This window comes from Chaetodon auriga, chromosome 11 (genome assembly GCF_051107435.1).
Source record: "Chaetodon auriga isolate fChaAug3 chromosome 11, fChaAug3.hap1, whole genome shotgun sequence".
NCBI classification, from domain to species: Eukaryota; Metazoa; Chordata; class Actinopteri; order Chaetodontiformes; family Chaetodontidae; genus Chaetodon; species Chaetodon auriga.
In genome coordinates this window covers 1,995,116-2,013,837 of record NC_135084.1, presented here as the reverse complement: position 1 = coordinate 2,013,837, position 18,722 = coordinate 1,995,116, and the positions used below count along the sequence as shown (strand labels likewise).

The following is an 18,722-nucleotide window of genomic DNA, read 5'->3' as shown; positions in this document are numbered from 1 at the left end:
TACTGTCTTTCAAATTTGAGATAATTTGACATTTTTGGGGTACGTTCAGGTACTGTATGCTTATGTTTACATGTCAAATGGTATGACCCCAGGAAAACATTTATTAATCTTCATAATTATAAAAATGAGTATTTACTTTAAAAATTATGTTTGAAATATTCACACGAAGGCCGTGTGTGTACATATGTGTCCATAATAATGCCTGTCAAATGTGATTTTAAATTGAAATGTCAAATGGTGTAACCGGTTACACCATTTGACTCCTATTACAAACCTCTCTATTAGAGGTCAGTTTTATCAAATATCAGTAATTTCTGATGCTGATTTATGTTGTAATATAAACTACTTACTATGTAGAACTATTTTTAAGTGTAAAGTATTAATTATTGATTTAATAATGTAGCAGAATTAAGTAGGTGTACAGTGACACCTTAAAAGACAAAACTTCAATAATTCAGTGATAGGATAAATGTTAGTCAAAAATTAAAAACTACATCTGTAAAACACAATTTATTGAATTTCTGCTATTTCATAATTAATACAACATAGTAGAGCCTCTTTCCTCCCAACAGATGCCACTTTCAAGCAAAGAAAAAGTGGCTTTGCACAGAGCACGCCTGAATGTGGATCCTGCTGCAAGGGCCAATTACCTTGCCAAAAGACGTGAAAGGTAGTTTCTCTCTCTCTCTCTCTCTCTCTCTCTCTCTCACACACACACACACACGCATGCACACACATGTCAGGTTAAAGTCAGAATAATGTAGTGATTTAGGTGTTTTGAAAGAGTTAGCCAGTGGAAATAAAAGAAGGTAACTGTTTTTACAAGCATGGTAATTGTTTTCATTTTTCTGTTTGATTCATAGTTATCAAAGGAGAAAAAGAGAGGGAAAGACTAAAAATACACCAATAGCCGAGCTTCCAAAAAAAAAAAAAAAATCAGGAGAAGATGAGGGAAAAGTGGAGAGAATATCAGAGAAACTGCAGAGAAAAGAAAAGGCTGCTTGCTGATGTTCTCAACTTAACTCCAACTTAAATCTATGAACATATCAGCAGATGAACAAATTCAGCATCTAGACCATCCTGATCCCATGCATAATCATCTTGATGATCATGACTATGAGCAGCCAATTGGTGAGAGGCCGCAAGCGTCCTCAACCCCTGAAAGGAAAAAAAGGAAAGAAAGAACAAATACTATTGCTCAGTGCTGAAAGAGAGGGAAAGGCTGAGGTCTGAACTTCGCAAAGTTAAAAGGGAACTCCAGGCAGCAAAACTTAAGACACAAAACATACAGAGGAAACTAAAGAAGCAAAAGGAAAAACAGAAAATGGTCAGTGAAAAGAACAAAACAAGACACAAAAAGAAAGCATCACAAGCAAGAAGAGAAGAAGTGGCCAGCTTCCTTTGCAGGGATGAGAATAGTTGCATGTTATCAGGCAAAAAGGACACTGTAATGAAAAATAAAATCAAAAAGCAAAGGAGGGTACTACTTTACTCTCTGAAGGAGCTCCATCCACAGTACAATGCAACAGTAATGAGGCACCTCAAATTGTCGTACAGACAGTTTGTGAGGCACTGCCCTTTTTATCTAACACCAGCAAAAGACTCTGACAGAAATACATGTGCTTGCATAGAGCATGAAAATGCCAAGTTGTATCAGAGAGGCCTTCTTCAGACCAACAGCATTTCTGACTTGCTGACATCTATTGCATGCGACCTTACCAGCAAGACTTGCATGTATCGCACCTGTGCGAAGTGCTGCTACAATGAAATGGAGTTTGAGGGACCTCTGGAGGCAACTCTAATAACATGGCAGCAGTGGTCCAGGGTAGTCTCTTCTGAAGAAGGGAAAACATTTACCAACTTTGAAAAAGTCACATGAAGTGGTAAGTGTGATGATCTGCTGGCTTTGCTTAACAAGAAGCTGGACTTCAATTCAACTGGCTACATCAAGTGAAAACACTCAGAGAGCTAAAAGAAACTCTGCGTGAGGATGAAGTCTGCATTCACGTAGACTTTTCCAAGAACTATGGCTGTAAGCTTGACAGTGAAATTCAGGCTTTCCACTTTCGTGGCAGTCGCAAGCAAGTTACAATCCACACCTGTGTGGCATATACAGCCTCCTCATCGATCTCCTATGCCACTCTCTCTGCCTCTCCTTGCCATGATTTACGTGCTGTATTGGGCGCACATGGAGCCTGTGTTGAGGGATGTCATAGGCAAATATGAGACACCACCTTGCACCCTACACATCATCAGCGATGGACCAGTGACCCAGTACCGGAACAAGAAAAACTTTTACCTACTCAGCACAGTGCTTTTTCTGTGTGGCTTCCAAAGGGTCACTTGGAACTTCAGTGAGAAATCGCATGGGAAGGGAGCTCCTGATGGAGTGGGTGGGGCTGTGAAGCGTATTGCAGATACAGCGGTCAAAAGAGGCACTGACTTGCAAAACAGCAGAGGAGCTGTACAACTTCCTGAAAGATCAACGCTCTAGCATCAACTACTATTGGATATCAGAGGAAGCCATTGCAAAGTACGATGAATCAGTCCCAAAAAATGTCCCAGCCGTGAAAGGCACACTCAAAATTCACCAAGTGACCTCTGAAGTGCCAGCTGCAATGCAGTGGAGGAAAATTTCATGCTTCTGTGCAAGACCTGGGGCCTCATTTACAAAACATTGCGTAGAATCCATACTAAAAGTGTGCGTACGCCCAAAAGCTGAAAATGGCGTACGCCAAAAAATATTCGGATTTATAAAACGTGCGTACTCACACCTGCACGCAATTTTCCCTTTATAAATCACACTCCACCTGGAAGATTGCGCAGGTGGATTCACCTCACATCCCGCCTCCGACACACCCACATTTTACCATGAATGGTCAATGCAAAGTACCTCATGAATATCTTTGCATATAAATATGCCTGCTGATCAATGGCATTTTACGTTCGATCATGGCAGAGAAAAGAAAAAGAAATTTTACGGAGACTGAAATCGAGGTGCTTGTGGGTGAGGTGGAGGCCAGAAAGGATATTTTGTTTGGTGGTCACAGTAGTGGCGTCACGAATACAATAAAAAAAAAAAAAAAAAAAGAGTGGCGGCACATCGTCACCGCAGTGAATAGTTCCAGTGCCACAGAGCGATCTGTGGCAGAAATTACAGATCCCTACACTACTGTGCGTCAGGATGAATGAGTCATGTGTTGACCCAGGCCACCGTGCCACTACATTCGTCAAGATCATGTCCGAGGTACAAATAATTTGTACATTGAGTGAATGCACATTTTTTCGATTCACATAAGCAAATTCATTTTCACTCTGAGCCCTTATAGAAATGTGAGTGCAGTCAATTGCGTCGATTATATTTGGGAAACCGGACATTGCTGCAAATATCCCAGACCTAAGGACACAATTTAACTGAATTATATCATACCCAAAAGGGGCTTTAGACAGACAATGTAACATTATATAATATTAATCATATCAAACACTTACCTGTCGGCTAATTCCCAGTGAAAGGAGCCAGTCGCCAGAAACCCCAGAGTGGTCAGCACCTGGATATGCACCGGGATGGCGCGGTTCCGGCGGGTGGGTCTATCTAACACTGGGCCCAGTTCAGCACATAGATCCAACAGCACCGCACTAGGGAATCTAAATCGGCTTATTAGCCAGTCATCCCTAAAATTTCTCTCCATCCTGATCCTACCATTTGCGTGATCTTCCAGCAGTGCCAGCGCATCCATTGTGCAGCATTACGCACGAGTGTCACCGCACTATTTATATGCTTACTCAGCAAAATGAAAGATTGTTACACACCTTGTCAGAATTACTACTAATCCATCAGTGCCATCCACCGCTCTGTATCATTTGAAGATAGAAGTATGATATATGAACATTGTGCATACAGTAGTAGGCCTAACGGCTCATTAAAGGAACACATCTATAACACTGCAGACTTGGGTGTTTATGATTACGCGGGTCTATAAGTCTGATATGTGATGACATTAAATGTATGTGATCAATCTGGCTTCAATTCACCACCTCACCATCTGCACCGCCAGTTTCCCCGTCTCCAAAATGTTCGTACGCAAGCATCAAAGTTGGCGTACCGGTGCGCACATTCTCACGCTAAGTTTATTTTTATAAATCACAACCTTTGCGTAGGAAGTTGCGTACGCAACTTTCAAGCCCCGTTTTGTGCGTAAGCAAGTTTTATAAATGAGGCCCCTGGTATCTGCAACTGCTATGGTCTATCTGCAGTAGATTTCCGCAACCTACCAGGAAACCACCCCTCAACATCTACCGAATGTCAGCAGGATCTGAAAGGCAAGTTCATCCTCGTCAGATATGAAAGTGAGCCTTTTGTGGGATAGGTCATGCAGGTGGTGGGTGAAGAACTGGAAGTGAGCTGCACGTAACAGCTGGGTGGGAAGGATGTCTTCACCTGGCCTCAACCACCTGACCTCCTTTTCTACTACAAGTCTGATGTGCTGAACATTGTCTCTGAGCCAGAACCTTTGAACTCACGTCATTCAAAACTCACAGCAAAGGATGGAAACACTTCCAAGCACACACTGCCTGAACTTTAAGATTCAGACGTTCTGTCACACTGGCACACTGCTCTCTGAAACTCCAACTTCACTAGAAAAAACGTACACATGGCACTAAACACAAGGTCCAACCCTTCTCTCTCTGCTTTCAATTCCCCTTCTGTTTTTACCTTCATTCGTGCTCGCTCTCTCTCTCTCTCTCACTCACACACACATACGCGAGTTTTTGATTAGTTGTTAGATATATTTCTTTGCTAAAATCACAATAGAGATAATGAGTTCAACCTAATGATTCTTGTCATGTTTTTCTACAATAAAAATAAATAAGTTCTTGTTCTCTCACTCTAACACACACACACAGTTATGTACTCGCTCACTCGCTCACTCACTTGCTCACTCACTCACTCACTCACTCACAACTGAAAAAAATAAAGTTCAATTAAGCTTGATGTGACTGTCATTCTTGATTTTCAGTGTCAATTGTTTCAAGAAACAGTGACCTTTGACTGTAAAAGCAACATAGTCAGGTGGTGTAACTGGTCAGTGTCAATTGGTGTAACCAGTATTTTTCATGAAAATATTGTAATATACAGAAAAATTAATGTGGAATATAAAGTAACCCTCTATTGCAGTGCAATAAAATGTTTTTAAACATTTTTTACATAATTTGTCAAAGATTATTTCGAACACAAAGGATGATTACAGTATATGTCCCACTCAATGTATTTAAAAAAGCCTAAAATTTAAATTTGGAGGTAATCTTTATAAAATCTATTTTCATGTGATATTTTAAAATCAGGTAATTATTTTTATGGCTGCATTTATATGCATTCTAGGTGGATTAAACATTTAAAATTATCATTCTTTTTCGGTTACACCATTTGACATTTTCAGGCACATTCCGTGTGATCTTTGTAAAAAATGTTACAAATGTGATTTCAAATGACATGAAACCAACATGAACACAAAATGTACATTTTGACAGACCTGATGAATGCTTTGAAAACAGAATTTTAAAAAGTTTTTGAATTTCTCATCTTGCCAACCCTTATTTGTCACTGACCCATATACTGTTACCACTCCCATATTTTACATTTCTCCAGACTAGGTTGCTAGTTTCTGTACTTCCCCTTGTTTAAATTTAAATCTTTTTTCTATATTCCTTGTTTATATTGTTTATATTCCTTGTTTGGGCGGCACGGTGGCGCAGCAGGTAGTGCGCGTGCCTCACAGCAAGAAGGTTGCTGGTTCGAATCCTGGGTCGGGCAGGGCCTTTCTGTGTGAAGTTTGCATGTTCTTGATTAGTTGACCCAGGATTCGAACCAGCCCGTGCACTCTCCGGGCACTCCGGCTTCCTCCCACTTCCTCGTCAGGTTAATTGGTCTCTAAATAAGGTGTAGGTAGGTGTGAGTGTGTGAGTTGTCTGTCTGTGTGTCTGTGTATGTAGCCCTGCGATCGGCTGGCGACCGGTTCAGGGTGTACCCCGCCTCTCGCCCATTGCTAGCTGGGATAGGCTCCAGCCCCCCGCAACCCCGAAATGGGATGCGTGGGTAAAGAAGATGAATGAATGAATGAATATTCCTTGTTTGATATTTAATGTCCTTTTTACTGATGCCCTCTATTTTTTGTTTTCTGGAAATTTCCCCACTGTTTGACTAACAAAGGAATATCTTATCTTATCTTATCTTATCTTATGTTTAACCACTTCACCTGACCTACAGGTGGGTTACTCATACAAATTCAAGCTGTGCTAAAATCCACAGTTTCCACGTTTGCATTTTATCAAAATTTTGCAACCAAGAAAAATATGGACTGTTGACTGAATATTTCACTCAGACAGCTTCAACAAGAAGATGCCTATATAGAACATATGATAGTGTCAGTAATTGTGAATTAGATATCTGCGCTGAGCAGGTAGTGTATAGTGGGATTTCACAGCCTTCTCTGCTCCAAATAGCTGCCTGCTGCATCAGAAAACAAGATCTGCAGTGTCAGTGGTGAGAGTGAACCGGTGTGCCGCACAGCTGAGCAATGAGCTGAATCTCACTGTAAAGCTCTGTAAAGCTAAGGGGGGCTACAGGTTCAGGTGACAATTTCCTGTGGGTTCAACACAAGTGATCCCCTTCACATTGTTACATTGTTTTCACATTTGGCATTTGAAACATGGGTATTATAGAAACATTGATCATAGCTGCTGTAAAACTTTTTAAGGGCAAGTACAACCCTGATTCCAAAAAAGTTGGGACGCTGTGTAAAACGTGTTCTGGAGCGTTTGATCATGTCACATGCTCTTCGTCAGCAAATTAAGTCAACCTAGTTGCCATGGAGCTGTTGAGGTTCAAACTAAATTTGTGACCTTGTAAACAATAGCTGAGGTAGTGTTCGTTTTTTTCTTTCTCTTGTCTGTTGAATGGATAAAACTCAGCTGCCTTGATTTGTGTTTACTTGTATTTATGGCTCTAATGTACTCTGTCCGTCACAGAAACTTCATCAGAGACGGAGGGAGGAGCTCTACAGAAAACATGCCCACCGGTACCATCAGTCAACCCTGTAAGCAGGAGAGGAAAGGCAGTTACTTTAAGGTACGTGCCACTCAAATAATTTTACCTGTGTGGGGAAAAGTCATTGTCACACACAAGTGTAATGACACTAGGTTTAAGCCATTCTACTTTGCATAAAAATGACTTGACCAGGAGATGTGGATGGGGGCAGTCAATCTGGCCAATCTGAGTATAGCTCTTTGGTTTTCCTGTCAGCCTTTTCATCTCTGTCATATCAAAATATTTATGGTAGTGTGACATATTTTTATACGATGAATGATAATGATGCTTGTTTGCTTTACCAAGATTAATCAGAGCAGTCTGCTGCAACGTCACAAAGAAATTGTTGCTTTATCAAAAATTAAGTAATAAGTAAAATTCCTCTTATGACCCAATGCAAAGTAAATGTTAAGTTGACTGAATTTACAGGACCCAAAGTGCCAGGCTTGGGCAAATGAGGCAGGAGGCAGGAAACCAGTTTAAGTATTTTAATAAAAGGGGTAATGACAGTGTTGGAGTGAAGTCAAGTTCTTATACAAAGCTGAAGGGTGGACGGATCCAGTCCCTTGGCTGGTGTAGGCAGACAGGTCCAAGTCCTTGGTGAGAGCAAACTGACTGATCCAAGTTCCTCTGTGAGAGCAGACTCTGTGGTTACTGGTGAGCCTGATCTTTTGGCCGCACGGGGCAATTTATTATACGGTGACCTGCATCCCCGCAGTGCAGGTATAACCCTGTCTGAATTATTGTTGCTATAATTTGATTCTTTTTCAACTGACTGATCCAAGTTCTTCGGTGAGAGCTGGGGGGTATTCCAGAAAGCATGTTCTGTGAAAACTCTGAGTAAGTTAACCCTGAGATGAGGGAAACTCTGAGTTTTCCGTTCCAGAAAGAGAGGTAACTGAAACTCTGAGTCAGTCACCATGGTAACAGACTCTGTGAACATAACCTGCTCGCTGGCAGCTTTACTATAAGAAACCCTCAGTTTCTACCTGTCTCCTCCCACATGAAGAAAGCTGTTAAGACATTGATTGCCCATTCACTCCCAATCGGATTGATATCGAAGCCCAATTGATTCGAAATTCTTTACGTTGCAAGAGAATCTTCTGACCCAGATTAGATTTCCTGTCATTTCCAGAGGAATATCTGTTCAAGCACTGCCGCTTTTCATCAAATAGTATAATTTACTTGGATTATTAGGATTAGTTAGGATTTGAAATATAGTTCCAACCATTAACATATTTAACCCTAACCATATTTTATATAGTTTTATATATAAGAAGTTTTATATACAAGTTTTATTTTTTAAAAAGACACAAGTGTAGACTTGCAACTGATGTAGGCACTTGTGTCCTGGGGGCTGACAGGCTCAGATGAGCTTCTCCCAGGGATGCTTTCAGCCACCGGTCAGTCACAGTTTTGGCTGAGGGCCAGCTCCTCAGCCTCTGTCAGAGGTGGTGGAGGTGGCCCTCCACCCGTTTTTTGGGCCTCTGCCTTCTTTCTTTTGGCTGAGCAGAACTCAAATGTAAATCTCTTTTAAGTTAGTATTTTATTGAGTGTTCGTGTACACATCGTCACATTTTAAAAGACTTCAATATGTATAAAATAAAAATGTGTAAACATTGTATAAAGTGTTAATCTACTAAGTGGGGTATTTAAGAGATGACGTGTTAAAACAACATTTTGTTAGGAGTTTAAATTACTACTTGAAGTAGCCACTGCATTAATATTTACTTGATTAATAGCCTAAGTCAATTAAAAAAAATCAAATTAAAATCAACGTGAGGTACAATCATAGCCTAGCAACATATGCCTTACCTTTTTGAATGATGTTTTTAGATTTTATTTTTAGCTGCTTCCAAGTTCGTTTCTCCCCTGTTGGATTGCACGTAAATGAAAATCAGATTTTATTCCCATTTATATTCATAACTGTATTCTACGATCTTAAGTACGGTTAAATGTTAAGTCAGTGGAATAGTACATTCAAACTTACACGTTGACTCGGGTAGCATTTTTCTCTGTCCTTCGCTGCTGTAGCGGTGTTACATTTATGCCGAAATATGTGCTCATACTCCCCATAGGCCTGCAATAAGACCTCCAATTCCATCGGTGGTAAAATAACTTGATTTTTTTTTGTCAGCTGTCATGGTGACTCATGGTATTGGGGCTCCATTATGATGGCTTTTTTTTTATAGCGGTTGTGCACGCGTGTAACTCAAGGTGAACATACTCATAGTTGATTGAACTAACTCAGATTGGCTGCTCTGGAACCAGATACTCAGAGTTTCCCATCTCAGAGTAAGTCAGCTCAGAGTTCAGGGATAGACTCAGAGTTTGTTGAACCTCCTACCTGGAATACCCCCCAGACCTGCAGGACACAAACAAAGCAGGTGTGGGTTAAGCACCTGAGCACCTGAGTGAGCAGCTGAGTCCTGATTGATGATTGAGCATAGGTGTGCTCAGGAGGCCGGTCCCAACCTGCTGACCACGCCCTGCAGCAACACAGACACAGACGAGACAGACAGGGGAGAGACAAACAGGAGACACCAGGAAGGGGAAACACCAGAGCACAGAGGGAAAAAGGGGAGACTGCAAATCTCCACAATAATAACAATTGTGACCACAACAGCTGTCATCAGCAACAGCATTACCATCATCATCAACATCATAGTATTAACAGTATAATAATCATCACAATCATCTTCATGAAAAAAGATCAAAATAATAACAACAAAAACAATAATAATAATAGTACTCATCATCATCCTAATGGTAATTAGGGATTGAATTGTATCTATTCTGGTTTTGGTTGTGCTCATTGATTTGGTTCTCATTAGCAAAAATATCTTGATTCTTTCAAGAGTTTACTTTGGCATTTATTGTCTCATTAAAATAAGTCACTTCAAAGTTTTTTAAACTAAACATTCTCAAAGTAGATACAATAAGAAATGTCTGATTTTTATTGTATTTCTACATGATAATGGGAAATAGTAAAAGCAAAAAAAAAAAACAATGGGCAAGAATAGAGAAGAAGTGAATCCACTCCATTAAAAAAACGTGAGTGAATGTCAAACTGCATCAGTGAACCAAAGGTGAGTTAGACCTATGCTGCATGGAAAAGACATCAGCAGCACTTCAAATTTGTTAAGTTGTTTTTGAGAAATTGTTGACACATTTGTTTTGGACTAGGAGCTCGCAAGACATCAAACACTGTTCATTTGTTTAGATCAATGCTGTGCTACCTTCAGGCCAGATTTGATGTGCAGTCTGACTTGCAGCTGATTAGTTTCTCACATGCATTGTCCTTTGCCTTGTTGTTTGTGACAAAGTGAAGCCACACTTTTGAGCGTTTGCTGTGTTCCATCTCTCACACAGCTGTCATGTCAGGCATGCATGCCTGTATCTAACCAAACGAACATACTGCTCTGTTGATGCACGACGCATGCCTAGCCCACACATCATAATAATAATAAGAAACTTTATTTGTACAGCACCTTTCACAGGAATTGCAACTCAATGTGTTTTACAAGAAATAAATCACTTACATCAAGTGAGTGCTTTACCTAGAAAAAACAGAATGGACATAAAAACTGATAAAAAAAATTAATGTAAAATAAGATGGTGATAAGGATGAAAATAAAAATAAAGATAATGCATAAAATCACACAATAAAGTATTAAAATCTAGGTAAAAAATAGAGTAGAATAAGGATACAAGTGTGGTGTGGTGTCTCTGTTTTCAGTGGCTCTCAGAACAGAAATCTTTTTCCTTCTCTACAGATACTGATTCACCACAGGTCTTGATTACCAAAGCAGACATTTCACAGCCGCCTCAGAACATCTTCTCATGGATGTAATCTCACTGTGGGTCTTAAGCCAGTATTGCCTCAGAGACCACCGTATTCACAGATCTTGATTCACTTAGAGTAGAATAAGAGTCAAAATATAAATAAGGATAAAGCATCAAATCACAGCATAAAATAATAAACTATATGTGGAAAAGATTACATAGAATGCATAAAATCAAGTAAAATAGAACATTTTAAAAGCACAAAAGCTTCAGACCTGTATCAGGAAGTCATAGCTAGTGAAAGGATAAAGTGAAGAGATAAGTTTTTAGCTTTCTTTTGAAAATATTCAGTGAGCTGGCTCCCCTGATATCTGTAGGTAGTCTGTTCCAGAACTTTGGAGCGTAATGGACAAAGGCTGCATCCCCAATTTTCTTTTGACTGTTGATGGAAACCTCCAATAAACAAGCAGCAGATGATCGCAGTGGTCTTGAAGGCAAATAATAAATGAGGGACTTAGCGATGAAGCTTGGTCCTAGTCCATTAAGGGCTTTGTGGATGAGGAGGAGGACCTTAAAATCAATCCTGAATGTCACAGGAAGGGAGTGCAGAGCAGCTATAACTGGACTAATGTGCTCTGTCCTCTTGGTTCTGGTTAATAGATGAGCTGCAGAGTTTTGAATGAGCTGAAGTCTCTGTGGGGTTTTTTTGGAGGCCAGTGAATCAGTTTTTCATCTGGTCGGACCTTTGGCTGAAGATAGCTTACCTGTAATAGCTTTTTGTAGGATTCTGATTGGAAAGTATGGCTTTAGGGTTAGAGTTATATCACAATCTGTTGGTTTGGCATTTGACAGTGCTTCTTTGTCTGCTTTTTTGAGAACATTTTAAAATATAGGTGATAGACAGGTCCACAATAATAATAATACTACTGATAATAAATTCTATAGTAATAATATAATAAAAGCGTTAATCTCAAACATTGTTTCGTTTTTCTGTGAGGGTTAGGGTCAGCATTTCAAATATTTTGGCTGCAGATTAATAAAACAAGGACATTTACGCTGTGCCTGAGTACAGTCATGCTACTAAAGCCCATCGAGTTAAAATAAAGTTCAAAGAAAGTCCAATCCAATACATCTGTAAGGTAGAGGCCAATCGCAAGACGAAAAAAAAAAAACTTGAGGTGGTGAACATCAAATGTGCCTGCAGCAAATAAAATGAGTGATTTCTCTTGAAACATATGCAGTAATTGTTTCCTCCCTCAGCTCAAGCAGATAATGCAGTGTTACCCATAGAGATACTGGCCAACTAGACAGAGTACTGGGAAATGAAACAAATTACACTGGTGTCACACTGAAAAGCATCAGGGTCAAGTTCCAGGAAAATGATTGCATGCAGTCGTTGTATGGAACAAAACTTAGCTGGGAATTCCCACGAGTCAGGTTAGAACTCAAGAAGCCTTTTGGACGAGAGGCGAAACATCTTCTAGAACCACAAGCAAGCCTTTGGAAGCACTAAAAAGAGATGAGCAGCTTCTTAACATTCTTATAATGCTCAAGATTTCAGTCCTGGTTGGGTGGGTGGCATCCATGATAATTTTGGCCACAGAAAGTGTGGTTAGTACTTGTTGAACAGCTACGTTTCATGAGAAATAAGAGTAACTAGTGTATCTGTTTACAGTAAAGCCAGACAAACAGGTTGTCTTAGTAAAGAAGATAGTTGGAGGTGTGCAGCTCTTCATGTAAAAGCTCCCTGTGCCTCCTCCTGACTGTGCCATTACTTCCTTCAATAATTACAACTGATCTATCAAAAAATGACCATGTCTTTGTGTTTGGGGCTGTTTTGATCCATCGACATCAGTGAAAAATGCATTGTGTTTTCTGTGTCTTTGTCTACCATATACTGTTGTCTACTGTATATGAACTACTATATAGAGGGGTAATCACAAATGTAAATACAATGAATTCTTATTGCATAAAAAATGCAGACCATAAATGGTATCAAAAATGGGATTTGATTTCATCTGAAAGGATTCTAACTTTTGGATTGTAAGAAAAAAACAAGACTGAGAAGTCAGATAACTTTATATTTTGAAAATGAAGCTGTCATACTGGTTCATTTAGACTGTTACAGTATTGATGGTTGTTTTGGTTTTGTGTGTCTCTGGTGCAAATACATCTGTTAAGACTCATCTTTGTGTGGGTGTATTACTCTCGCAAGTCCCCATAAAATAAATCATCAAATGTTAGGGTGAAGACTTGTGTCAAGGTTAGGGTGAAGTTAGGTTCCGACTAAGGTTAGATAAGTGATGGTAATGGTCATCTTAGGTTCACTCTCGTGTGCCTGTGTGTGTGTGTGTGTGTGTGTGTGTGTGTGTGTGCGCGCGCGCGTGTGTGTGTGTGTGTGTGTGTGTGTGTGTGTGTGTGTGTGTGTGTGCGCGTGTGAGATTTAGCAGCAGATTTCATAGTGTGAGTGGTTTGAAATGAGATGTCTGCTGGAAAGTAGTGTTTGAAATTGCCAAAGTGAATAAGAATTGTTTTGATATTTGATATTTTGACATTGTAGCAGTAGAATAAATCAGAAGAATAAAAATGGGTCCCAGTGTTTTTGTTATTTTGTGTATGAATGGTATAACCTTATATAACCTTTTACACTAAGGTTCTTTAAAGAACCATTTATTTTAATGGTTCGATAAAGAACCAATCTATGATGGTTCTTTGAGGAACCGTTTCTGGTTCCTCAAAAAACCTTGTCAAAAAAAGGTTCTCTGAAGAACCTATTGGAAAATGATTCTTGGTGGATCCAATTGGTTCAATGAAGAACCATTTTATGATGGTTCTTCAGCCAAGAATGGTTCTTTGGATAATAACTGTTTCATTACACTTTAAACTTTTAAATATATCAAATTTGAGGTGTCAAAGATGAACATGAGAGAACATGAGTTATTACTAATTTTATTTAATTTCTTACAAACATTTTAAAACAGTTTCAAAACATAAACATAAAATCAAATTTTAACCCATTAAGACGAGCGTCTGTGTCATTTTAGATTTGAGCTAAACAGCATTATTCAGTGCATTTGCTACTCTCTGTACAGCTATTGGCACTTTGGATGTTGGAGTGTCCATCTTTAGGATAAAGGCCTCAATGAATGAAAATGTCTTCTTTACCTGGCTGGGATATGCTACATTGTCGACATGGTAAAGGGCCAATGTAACACCTAAGGCCAAAGAAAAGTCCACCTCTCCATTGTCCACAATCATGTCCTGGCCATCCATTTTGACGTTGACTTCGGCGCTGTGATTCAGGGGCTTGTCGTCACTGCTACTGATTATGATAGTGGGTGTTGGGTTCAGTGGCTCCTGAAAGAATACATTTCAGACTTAAAATACTGTCCTTTTCTGTTACTACTTTGATTGTTGTAAGGCACCACAATAAAGAAACACTGCCCAACGAAATTCTCTGCACATCCTATTACTTGTAATTGAAACACACCACAGTATATAGAACTTATTTCATGCATACAAACCTCACACATGTAGAATAATGTATAAATACTGTAGGTCAGGTCTTCAACAGGGGGTCCATGACCCCTTGGGGGGTCCTCAGAGGTACTACAGCCGGGCCATCAAATGTGTGGGAAGGAAGCTCTTTTTTTTATTTTCCTGAAACGCTTGAAACCTAGAATCCCTATTCTGAGGGGAACATTAACCGAACATAGCAGATCTACAAGCTCATGATAATGCTGTCAAACAAGTCTATGAAATCTCTGAAAAAGTTGAATCTGCAACACAATTTTATACAATATGTAGTGGGAGGTCCCTGCTTCATCTGAAAAATGTTATTCATGTTATTCTTTCTTATTGCACCTCTGCACCCTGCAAATCAACTCAAAACTAACCTTATTAATCACAAACAACTGCGATGCATTCTCCTTGAAGACTGACGGTAGGAGCAGGATGGCAAATGACACAAATGACAGTGAATGCTATGGTTTTACCAATTACATAAAGCTGCAATCTTTTGTTTAAAAAACACTGGGCTGTCAGTGGTTTGTGTTGTAACTAGATTCAAGAAATGTAAAATAGTATTTAGAGTTGCTTGCGGCTGGATTCTACCATTGATATAAAACCATACATAATCTAAAAACACAATACATATATGTCCATTGGATTACAATTACACATATTAAATGAGTGAATGAAAATTCAAATTAGAAATTGAAATTAGAATTAATCGCACAAACACAACTGAAACAATGAGTAGTGAACTTAACCTCTGCATTTAATCCATCCTTTTTACACACAAGTGTTAGTGAACACACACACCAGGCGCAGGAGCAGTGGGCAGCACACATTACTGCGCCCAGGGAGCAGTGGGAGTCAGGTGCCTTGCTCAGGGGCAGCCCTTGACCTATCAGTCCTGAGATTCGAACTGGTGACCCTCTGGTTACGAGCCCGCTTCTCTAACACGGGCTGCCGTATGAATTACAATGCTGTACATACTGCATTCTCCATATTACTGATATTTAATTACTTGATCACAGTGCTAGTCTTTCAAAATGTTAGTCCTGTGGCAATTACTTTAATATCTCAAATGCAATGACTTTTTTTTTTTTCATAAATCAAAGCCAACTGTAATTCCATTGGACAAACACAATGAAATAAACTGATTGTAGATAACTTCATAGCAACATTGCACATCAGACTCAAAATTAGTATTGGAGGGGTGTGTGAGTGTGTGCGTGTGTGCGCGCAGTTGTTTCACAGGATAAAGCTCACTTACTTTGCCTTCACACTGCCTTCATGTATCAGAACATCACACCGTTTCTGTATTCTGTAAGGAAATACAGAGCTCAACTCAGTACATTTAAAATGCTGACGTGCTCACTGACTGCCTGCCATGAAAGGGTGACCGTTTTACATGGACTGACACTGTTTGGTGCCATGTTTAAATACATTAACCTGCCATAAGCATTTACATAACACAGGCCACATTACTCATAAGTCCTTCAATAACTTAACAGAACTTAACTTTTACACTAGTTAACATTCAAGTAATCTTCAACTATATGCCTTCTTAGCTTTTAGCTAAAATTTGTTAGCTTAAATTAATGTTAGCAGTACACAACTGCAACTACACACAATGGCGTCGTGTGTTCCCTCTGCCTCTGAGGTTATAGTCAGAACCAAACTTAACGACTACAAGATCTACATCGCTGTGAAACATTCTAACATCAACTAAAACATGTTCAAAGTAGAAAAGAACCATACCTCATTTCCACTGTCTTCATATAAATGTTAATCCAGACGACGAATAAGTGCTAACTTGCCATGTAGCTCAGAGAGGCGGAAGAAGTGGGAGGGGCCGACAGAAGGCGCAATTTTGTTTGTTTGTGTGTGTGTGTGTGTGTGTGTGTGTGTGTGTGTGTGTGTGTGTGTGTGTGTCTGTGAGACAGAGAGGGCGCGCGATAGAGAGAGAGAGAGTTACTTCATAATGCATCGCATCTCGTTGTGAGCCTGTATCAGATCGTAGCTAGACATGTAATGATATGCCCAAAGTAGGATTATGTGAGGATCGACATGATGTGAGTCACACATGCGCAGTCGGTGCACAGGCAGGTCCGCCATCTTTGGAGCTATGTACGGCAACAAAACTAGGTAAAATCGCGTACATGCCGATCTTGAGAGAACGCGAAAAAAAGGTTTTCTGCTTTTTATTTAGGCAGAAATGGATTAGTCGCCATTACTTAGAAAAACACTGAGCTGTAATTGGTTTTCTTACCGCATTTAAAGGTTGGATGTATATTTTAAATTATTCGATGTAATTTTGTGTTGAATTTGTTTTGACCCTATGAGTTGTGTCAAAACATTATGTGAGGATCGACATGATGTCAATACATTAATACATTATGTGAGGATCCTGTTTGCCTCTCTCTGGATCCTCCTTTAAGCCAATTTTAATATAATTGTTTTATAAATCTTTCCACCTCCACATCACAAATATAATGAAGACAGTGCTAAATAGCCTAATATAGATTGTTCGATTGTTCCTATGATGCTTTTATGTAGGATATAATATACAGTTGCACAACATATACTGTACCCCCCCCCCCCAAAAAAAAACAGTGACAGTATAGAACAGTATTTCTATTAAGTCGACTCATTGCCTATCATTAAATAATTCAAATAAGAATCAAGAACCTTTTAAAATTCCAAAGAACCATATGAGGAATCTGAAGAACCATTCACCAAATAAAATGGATCTTGAGTAGGTGATGGTTCTTTGAAGACCATCTTAAAGAACCATTTAAGAACCATTATTTTTCTGTGTGTACAATGCTAAATATCTCTTAGTACCTGGAAGCATATAGAAGTTGTTTAGAAAGAGAGTCTATATGATTTGAGAGGAATTGGTATATTTGTCAAACAGTTAATGAGTTAATGTAATGTATTTCTGTCAGTGGAGTGAATTTATTGAACGCTCACTAAATTTAAACTAATGTTTAAAAACAACATACAAAACAAGTATGAAAATGGATGAACAAAGAAACACAGGCATCGACGGACAGAGCTCAGGACATATAAGGTGTTTTTTGTCTTCTTTTGTGATTTTTTTTTTGTTTTGGTTGATTTTATTTTTCTCTTGCTGTTTGATGTTACCTTTCAAGGTTTAACATGATGTGCATTGCTAGGGGCCGGGCGGCTCTGTTGCTGGACCCTCTTGTATTTGCCAATCTTCTTCTCTTTCTTCTGCTTCCTACCTGGAAATCTGCCTCCCCATGCATGAAAATAAACAAAACTTTGCACATAGATGCAGTCCTATTTCAGAATTGCTTAACTGGCATTTAGGGGGCTAATAGTTCTGATGGTTGTGCTATGACAACCATCTTAAGTGCTATGACAACCATCTAAACCTTCAAAAATTCTCATTAAAATCAGTTTTACATCCAACTTTGCATCTTTTGCTGAAATGTCAGCCAGATGTGCAGAAGTCTTCAGATGCTTTGAGTTGGTAGGAATTATGAAGTCACTGTTTTGCTTAAAAACTGTAAAGCTATTTAAACCTATGCCCTCGCACATTTTTGCTCAATTTACACCAAATTCATTACACTGCATCTTTAGACTGTCCTCCACAAACTATTCAACCAAACTATTCGCTGGTGTCAGCAGTCTTCGTGTCGAAGTATCCTTGGGCAAGATACTCAACCCCAAATTGCCCCTGATGCTGTGCCATTGGTGTGTGAGTGTGTGTGAATGGCTAAAAGCTTGTAATGAGCAGGTGGCACCTCTAGAGTCTAAAAACAAGTAAAATAATTGAGGGATCATGTTGTTTTAGCAGCAATGATGTAAATTCACATAGAAAGACCAAATATTGCAGATATCATTATATGTATCAGAAGTGATAATGATTTGATAATAGCTGTTCATAATAAATGTAAATAATGTTTAAAGGAATAGTTTTACATTTTGGAATATCCTTTTTTACTTTCTTGCTGAGAGTTTAGTGAAAGGGTTGAATCTTTGGTGACAGCGGGAGTCAGGAAGTCACTTCCCAGTAAGAAATAGTCCAGCACATAACCTTTCACGGTTTCATAGTTGGTTTGCGTATGCATTCAATAAAAAGAGTGTAACATGTTTTATTAGTGAAATTTAGAGGTGCTAGTAGGCTACAGATGACCCATCCAGGGGTGGTGACCTGGTCACACTGTGCATACTGTGGTTATGGCCATACAAGCTGTCTTCCTACATTTCCTTGTGTTTGCAAACTGACTATTTAGGTATACCAACATGGCAGTTAGTAGTTACATTTCAGTATAGAGCCAGTTAAAACAACAGCTAAAATCAGGCAGAT

The 18,722-nt window shown here is 39.2% G+C and overlaps 1 protein-coding gene across 3 annotated transcripts in view; it reads left to right on the top strand.

Moving 5' to 3' along the window:
- LOC143328632 (ras and Rab interactor 2-like) overlaps window positions 1-18,722 on the top strand; it is a 64,157-nt gene that overhangs the window by 8,717 nt on the left and 36,718 nt on the right. The window contains exons 1-2 of one of the 3 annotated variants that reach the window (XM_076743890.1): window positions 632-670; window positions 7,030-7,129. The exons of 1 other annotated variant lie outside the window; for it this stretch is intronic. In XM_076743890.1, the coding sequence (XP_076600005.1) occupies window positions 7,070-7,129 (60 nt within the window). In that variant the 5' untranslated portion in view covers window positions 632-670; window positions 7,030-7,069. Of the gene's footprint in view, window positions 1-631; window positions 671-7,029; window positions 7,130-18,722 lie in introns of those variants that run through there. One more of the 3 variants, XM_076743889.1, reaches the window with a different exon arrangement.